Genomic DNA, 8,447 nt, shown 5'->3' with positions numbered 1-8,447 from the left:
GGGCTTCCGGGCGGTTTGGGCGGGTCCTTTTGGGTTTTTGGGTCCCGCTGCTGCCACGGCTGTCGATCCTCATGGCCATCTGCCAGAAAGCCGACAGAGCCCGTGGGTCTGCTCCGCGAGGGGTCCCGCGCCCACCTTTTTTCAGATCATATGCCTGTCTTTTGTTTGGCTGGAAGCCACAGAAGTGGGTTCAATTCCAGACCTGAAGGGCAGCTAGGGGCCATCCACAGTCTCAAAGGTTCCATCAGGCTCTATCAAACCAGCAAACCTGGTCCCTTTTTTTATTTTAAATGATTTTGAGTTTTGTTCCACATTGTTCTCCCACTCTATCCAGGATCTTCTACATAGATCCCCCTCCAAATGGTTGACAGTGGTAGCCAGGCACCATGTAGTTCTTCTGGTCTCATAGTCGTATAGGCTGAAGATCACATGGTATACCAGTCTCTTGGACTAATTGTTTCCATGCATCTTTGGTTTTCTTGTTCTTTTTGCTCTGGAGGAGGAGAGACACACTGTTGTATTTAGATGGCTGCTTGCAAGCTTTTAAGATCCCAGTCGCTACTCGCCAAAGTAGGATGTGGAACAATGTTTTGTGTAGTATGTTATGCCATTTGAGCTTGATGTCCCCTGCGACTATGGTCTTGAGCCCACAGGTCCAACTACTCACTCCCTCTGGGTAGCTGGCTATGGCCAAGAAGTGACTACAACCTTGTCCTATACATGGTCTTGAGCACACGCCCCTTACACAGATACACCAGATAGTTCAGCCTGTCCACCCATCTATCCACCCATATATCCATGTTTGCCTTCACTGACAATGCAGTACTGTATGTGCAAAAGGGTTCATCTTTGTTGTCTGTAGCTCCCATGTACTTCTCTATGTCTTCCTCTTCCTCAGTGCCACCATGTTGATCACTCACATTTGGTACATTGCCCTTCTCTTCACCCAAATCAGTACTTGTCTCTATCTATCTAACAGTGTTCCCTCCCCCTGTCCTCCCACCCCTGGTAACCAACAAAGAAAAATTCCTTCCATATATAAACCTTTTCTTGACTTTTTAGAATAACGGACTAATACAGTATTTGTCCTTCTGTGATTGACTTATTTCTCTCAGCATAATGTCCTCCAAGTTCATCCACGTTATGCAGTGTTTTGCAGATTCTACGTTAATTTTTAAGGTTGCATAATATTCCATTGTGTGTATGTACCATAGTTTACTTATCCATTTTTCTGTGGATGGGCACCTAGGTTGTTTCCATCTTATGGCTATTATAAATAGTGCTGCGATGAACATGGGTGTGCATATTTCTGTTCTTGTCATGGCTCTCACTTCTTTAGGGTATATACCTAGTAATGGGATGGCTGGGTCAAATGGTATCTCTAATTCCAACTTTTTAAGGGATACTGCTTTCCACAGTGGTTGTACCACTTTACAGTCCCACCAGCAGTGTATGAGAGTCCCAATCTCTCCACATCCTCGCTGGCATTTATTTTCTGTTGTGTTGAACTTTGCAACTAGTGCTGAGGCAAGATGGTATCTCATTGTTGTTTTGATTTGCGCCTCTCTAATAGCTAATTAACCAGAAGGCTGGAGGTTCAAACCCACCAGCCACTCCTCGGAAGGAAGGTTGGGCATTCCTACTTCCGTAGTGATACTGCCTCGGAAACCCAAGGAGGGGTCACTATGAGTCGGGGCCGACTCGACGGCACATAACAACAACAACAATGGCTAATGATCATGAGCATTTCTTCATATGTTTGTTGGCTGCCTGAATATCCTCTTTGGTGAAGTGTCTATTCATGTCTTCTGTGTGTGCCCTCTTTCTTGACATGCATTCTTCAACTTGACCTCCAGGATACCACTCTCCTTTCTACTTCCACTGGCAGCTTCTTCTCAGTCTGATATCACATATGCTGCTTCTCCTGTGTTAAGTTTCTACATGTCAGTGGATCCCCAGACTCATCCTTGTCTCCTTTTTCTCTATCTACATTCACTTCCTAGACAATCTTAGTTGGTCGCATGCTTTAAATGTCATTCCCTCTTAACTTTGAAATTTTTATTCCATGAGAAGCTCTTCTCTAAACTCCAGATTCATATATCTATTTTTCATCACTACTTGAATGTCCTCTTGATTCTGCCTTCAAAATACATCTAAATTTGATCACTTCTCATCATGTTCATTGTTACCACACTGGTATAACCCACTGTCATCTCTGGCCTGGACTAGTGCAAAAGCTTAATCCATCTCCCTGCTGCTTATCATATTCCCTAGATGTCTAATCGCCTAACAACTGCCTTAACAATTTTTTTAAAAAATGTAAATCAGATCATGTCATTCCACTGTTTCAAAATCTTCCAAAAGTTTCCCATCACCCCCCCCCCAAGGAAACTCAAAAGTTGTTTAATGAGCTCTAAAGCCCTGCATGATCTTGTCTGGACTATCTCTTTGACCTCATCTTCCACTTTTCTTTTACTCACTCTGCTCAAGTCACACTGGTCTACTCTTGCAGTCCCTCCAACAGGAGAAACTTAGAACCTTAACTCATACCTTCCCTGCTTAGAATAATCTTTCCTACATGGCTTGATCATTTTCACCAAATAATTGATCAGTTCTTGACATTAAAACCAAACCAAACCTGTTGCTGTCCAGTCTATTCCAACTCATAGCAACCCTATAAGAATGAGTAGAACTGCCCTGATAGGGTTTCCAAGACTATAAATCTTTACAGAAGCAGACTGCCTTATCTTTTCCCCAAGAAGATACTGATGGTTTCAAACTGCTGACCTTTGGTTAGTAGCTGAGCACTTAACCACTGTGCCACCAGACTCCTTTACAGGACATTACACTACATTAAATCTTTGTTTCCTCTTACTACATAGATTATAAATTCCATGAAGGCAGGAACTTTTTGTTGTTGTTGTTGTTATTGTTCACTGCTGTATCCTCCAACACCCAACTGGAACAAGGAAGGCACACAGTAAGTGCCAAAGAACAACTGAAAAATATCACTCAAGGGTCAGGCAGATCAAAATGAGCAGTTTCTTAAAGGACTTCAAGCTCAAGTTCAAAGGCCTTTCTAGTAACATCAACTAATTAAAGTTGTAAAATAAAAACATGCCCAAGCTAACCTGCTTTTCCAACTCAGCAAGTACAAACTATCAGACATCTTTTGGTCACACAATATTAGGTAAGTACATTATCTATGTTTCAGAGCCAGCCAATGCCTGAGGTTAAAAACAGTCCAGGTATCAGCTTTAGACTAGAACAATGCCTGGAACCCAGAGGACAAATACCATGACTACATGAGAAATCAAAGTGCACTGCCTTACATTACAGTTTCAAGGATTCTGGTGGCATAGTGCCTAAGGCACTTGACTGCTAACCAAAAGGCTGGCGGTTCAAACCACCAGCCACTCCTCGGAAGGAAGACTGGGCAATCTACTTCCATAGAGATACTGCCTCGGAAACTCAAGGAGGGGTCGCTTCGAGTCAGATCCGTACTCGACGGCAGTGAGTTGTTTTTTTTTTCTTTTTTTTTTGGTCTCTTGACAAGAAGGGATTGAATGGTTCAACTTTAGTGAATATATTGAATGAGAATACCACCCCCCTACATTCTTATCCTAGCTACTTATCTAAATACTTTTTTTCAAAGGAAAACACTACTCAACAATATTTTTAGATCAGTGGCTCTCTAACTTCAACAAGTATAAACATCACCTAAGGACAGTATTGGGAGCTCTGGTAGCATAGTGGCTAAAGGCACTTGACTGCTAACCAGAAGGCTGGCGGTTCAAACCCACCAGCCACTCCTCGGAAGGAAGACTGGGCAATCTACTTCCATAGTGATACTGGCCTGGAAACCCAAGGAGGGGTCACTATGAGTCGAGTCCGACTCAATGGCCCATAACAACAACAAGGGCAGTATTAAAAATGCTCTCAAAGTTCCACATCCAGATATTATGGTAGTGTAATGGGGGAAAAGGGAATCTGCACATTTAACAAGCATCTCAGGCGATTATAATGCAGGTGGCCCACAGTCCATTTTGGAAATACATCTGGTCTACAAAATCTAACTGAGCTATACCCAATCCTCCTGGTCAACTTCCAAAAACCCAAATGGCCTAGATCCTAGCTTTTGATTTCTTTTCTGTCTTATAGATGTAACTGAACTAAATTACAAAAAATACAGGGTGAAGGAAGGAGTTTGGTTAACATTTTGTTATGTTTTCTTCTAAATTTGTCTCTAGGTATATAGAGTTTGTTCCTTTTCTTTTCACAGTTGTAACTGTCCACAGAGTTTCAAATGTCATTTATGTTAAACATTTTCCATGCTCTTATAATCTAGTCTTCTTAAGTATTATTTAGTGGTTGTATTACATTCTATGAAGTGGACTTACCACAGTTTACTGAACCATTTCCCCTACAGCTGAACACTTCCTTACTACCATAAAGAATGCAGCTGTAAATATTTCTGTGTGGTCTGTTTTTCAGTAGTGAAATACTTCCTAAGTGGAGGTGGGAGTGGGGGGGTGGAATACATAGCTCCAAACTATTTTCCAAAGGGTTTTACCACCACCTCTGTGGTAAAACCTTACTATCAGTTACTATCTTTGAAAAATAAAGTGTTAGCATGTAATATTATCTTTTAATATCGATGTTATCTTTTAATAACTTAAAGATACTATCTTTAGAACATATATTTTCTGTTAATAAACCAAAACCAAATCCACTGCCATCAAGTCAATTCCGACTCCTAGTGACCCTATAGGACTGAGTGGAACTGCCCCGTAGGGTTCCCAAGGCTGTAAATCTTTACTGAAGCAGACTGTCATCTTTTTCCCCCAAGGGGCTGGTGGGTCCAAACTACCACCCTTTTTTGATTAGCAGCCAAATCCTTTAACCACAGTGCCACCTGAGCTCCTTTTTGTTAACAGAAGGGGAAAAGCACTTCACTTTTAAATTATTCACTTCTTTAATTACTAATGAGGTTAAACATTTTTTGTTTACTAGTAGCATTTTTTTCTTTTCCCAAATTATCTAACTTTGCTTTATCCATTTATTAATGGCATCTTAAAAACAAACAAACAAACAAAACCAGGGGTGGGAGGGGAGGGAAGGGAACATTGTTAGATAGACAGAGAAAAAAAATACCCAAAAAAACAAACTCACTGCCGTTGGGTGGGTCCCAGACTCATAGCGACCCCTCCTTGGGTTTCCAAGGCGGTATCCTTACAGAAGTAGCTTGCCCAAGCTTCCTTCCAAGAAAGGCATTTTAAGTATGTGTGAATTGAGTTGTGAGCCTTTGTGGACTATCTACTCTGGTCCATGGACCTGCCTGTTTTTGTATCAGTCCCACCCAAGATTCTGCTACTTCAACAGGGGCACACTGTACTCAGGCAACTAAAAACATAGTAGGAGCTCTGGTAGCACAGGGCCTACAGCACTTGACCGCTAACCAGAAAGCTGCCGGTTCAAACCCACCAGCCACTCCTCGGAAGTATGGTTGGGCAATCTACTTCCGTAGTGATACTGCCTCGGAAACCCAAGAAGGAGTCACTATGAGTCGGGTCCGACTCGATGGCACGTAACAACAACAGTATAATGAAAAACACAGGGTCCTCACCTGCATTGGCTTGGTTACGTTGGGCAATTGACTTGACCTTTTCTGGCCTTGTCTTATTTACAAAATTGGGGAAAAACAACATCTGTATCTCTCTAATAGGGCTGTTCTGACTAAAAGTAATGCTAAACTATTAGCTCCCTTGACCTGGCAATGTTTCGCTCTGTCATACATAAGGTCGCCATGAGTTGGAGCCGATGCCATAGCAACAACTAAATAAATTAATCGGAAGTCCAGCTACTGTCCTCAAATAATTAAAAAACAACCTCTAACGGAGGGATTCATGTTTACTCAAATGGGAGCTTGTCTGCAGGAACACAAGGCAGGTACAACTACACCACAGCTTTGGTATTCACTTTCGTAGGGGCAGGATCTTTGCAACAAATACGCTGAAGAAAAAGGTGTCAGAGGTTTTTCATAATTATAATAATAATAAAAGACACCAGTCCTGCAAGGCTTTTCAACTACTACTCTTCTAATGAAAACAGAATTCTGCAAAGGTTGTGTTCTTCCAGATTTAATAATGGGCAATCAGGACAACCTGATTGGTACTCTACGCTGACAATTCTCTAATTCTGAAGCCTGGGCAACGATCCAGTATTGGAATGTGAAAGAGCCTTTTAACAGCAAGATGCTCGCTATGTGGATGCAGACATTTACATTTATTTTAACAGCTGGCACCCAGCCAAGAGCATCACTGACGGAGAGCAAACTGAGGCCGGGAGCGGGGAAGGAGAGCCTGGCCCAAGGTCACCAGGGAAACCGCGACACGCCTGACGCTGCCTCCGCCGGCTCCGCCGCCGGCCGCGCTGCCCGCCGGCCGCTCACCTCAACAGCGCCAGGAAGGCGGCGGGCTCCACGTCCGGCAGCTCGATCTCGGCCGACGTAGTGGCCATGCCGCCGTTGAACATGGCGTCGAAGACGGCGCTGCCCGCGGCCAGCACGAAGCGGTGGGCGGGGATGCGCTGCGGGCCCCCGGCGGCGACGGCCGCGCCGCGGCCCTTGCCCAGCACGAAGCGCACATCGCTCAGCAGCTCTGAGTTGAAGAGGAATGCGAAGCGTTCCTTCAGCGACGCCTTGGTCGCCTGCCAGTTGTACAGTGGCTCCCGCTGCAGGGGGAGCAGAGGCCCCAGAGAGGACGGCGGCGACCCCGCGGGGCCTGGCTCTGCCTCAGCCCCTGCCTCCGTCCCCGGGGCCTGCTCCCCCGGCGTGGCCGGCCCGACCGAGGCCATTCTTTAGCTGCGCGGCTCCCCCGTCTAAGGAGAGCGCTTCCGCGGCCCAGCAACCATTGCCAAGGCCGCCCCCGGAGGCCGGCACCGCCTCTCCGCCTTCCGGGAAAGGCGCTTCCGGAGGCCGCGTGCCCAGCTGTCTCTCTCTCGGCCCCTCCCTGCCCGGAGCCGCTCGGCGCGCGTCCTCGGTAATAGGCGCGCACCCGCCGGGCGGGGATTTCGGGGCGCGCGCGAAGCCGCCAGAGTTGGGGCTGGAGGGGACTCCTTGAAGTAGACAATCCCTCTCCTTGCGCTCTGCGCGCCTAAGACCTGCGCTCCACAGTGGAGCTTCAGTAGTCTCTAAGGGGTCACGCCCAAGTTGACCGGACGAACCTCCAGGAGCCTTCTCTGATCTGCGGCTCAGTTGGCAGATTGAGGCTTCTTCCTACCTTCAGACCTCTCATCACTAGCTCTAGCAGCCCCATATGTTCCTAGGACAGATCCCCAGTCCTAGTCCTTCTCAGGGTTTCCTACTAGAAAATGGAAATGGACGGAGGGAATGGCCAAGGAAGCGTCTGTGGAGGGGCCAACATGATTCCTGACAGCCCTCATCCCCATCATGTCCAAGTCAGCACTCCAAATGGCCATCACTCCTGTGGTAATTCAAGAGCAGAGTGGGGAGGCTTGGAAACTCAGTGACTTCTCAGGTTTGTAGGTCTCTTCCCCTTCAAACTGCCCACTCATCATGGCCTCCCAGCCTAAGTGACACTTGCACCTGGTCCCAGGGTCCTCATACCCCATCTAGGCATACTGCTTCCATTCCTGTTCTTAAAGCCCTTTTGCTTACCTCCTCTGCCCTTCTAAGCACTTGTTTTCAGTTCCTTACACTGAAAGAACCACCATGTAAGCCTAAAGTAAAGAATAAATGGAAAAGATTGGGTCAACTCTGTTATCCCCTCCTGAGCAGTACTTTTAATGTGGATCTTGAGGATCAGGGAGAGGGGCATTCCCTGCCCACTACAGTGAGGCAGGCCCTGAGTCCAGTGGGCTATTAAAGGCAGAAGGTAAGAAACAGAAGAAACAGTTCTTAAACAGGCAAGTATAGTCAGAAACATCTTATTCTTTGTAGGAAAAGCCTTCTAGATTACAAATGCCAAGTTATAAGGACCCTAAACCTAGGTTTCTCCTGTAAAACCAACCACTCCATCTGTCTGTCTCATTTTCCAGAGGGTACTTCCAGTGCTGTTAAGACATTAGAGAAACTTGAAGAGGTAATGAAGTAGTGGATGAACAACCCCTTCCCCAAGCCCAGGTTAGATGGAAAAAGTGTCCACATTTTACTTCAAAATGTAAGTGAATAGATTTTATTCAAAATGCATATAGTGGAATGACAAACTGAAAGCTCTAGTGCTGGAAGCCTAAACTATCCATAGCTGTATGCTCAAAAAGAAAATCAAAGTGGCCATCACTCATTTCATATTCATATATTTGTGTAGTGAGATTTGAGGCAAAACAGTTCCCTGTGATGAAGATCCAGGGTGGGTGCTGAGGAAATGAGTGAATAAAATAGAAGGGAGACAGGGAAGAATTAGGGGCTAGGCCTCATCCACACAGAT

At 45.6% G+C, this 8,447-nt stretch overlaps 1 protein-coding gene across 1 annotated transcript in view; it reads right to left on the bottom strand.

Moving 5' to 3' along the window:
- Positions 1 to 6,855, bottom strand: part of BTBD1 (BTB domain containing 1) — a 94,940-nt gene extending 88,085 nt beyond the window's left edge. Inside the window, exon 1 of the mRNA XM_007945107.2 lies at positions 6,452 to 6,855. Coding sequence (XP_007943298.1) covers positions 6,452 to 6,855 — 404 coding nt within the window. The remainder of the gene's footprint in view (positions 1 to 6,451) is intronic.
- Between the last annotated feature and the right edge of the window lie 1,592 nt (positions 6,856 to 8,447).

The sequence above is a fragment of the Orycteropus afer genome, unplaced genomic scaffold (genome assembly GCF_000298275.1).
Source record: "Orycteropus afer afer isolate SDZICR_OR568_19922 unplaced genomic scaffold, OryAfe1.0 scaffold00132, whole genome shotgun sequence".
Classification (NCBI taxonomy): Eukaryota; Metazoa; Chordata; class Mammalia; order Tubulidentata; family Orycteropodidae; genus Orycteropus; species Orycteropus afer.
This window is presented reverse-complemented; position numbering and strand designations above follow the sequence as displayed.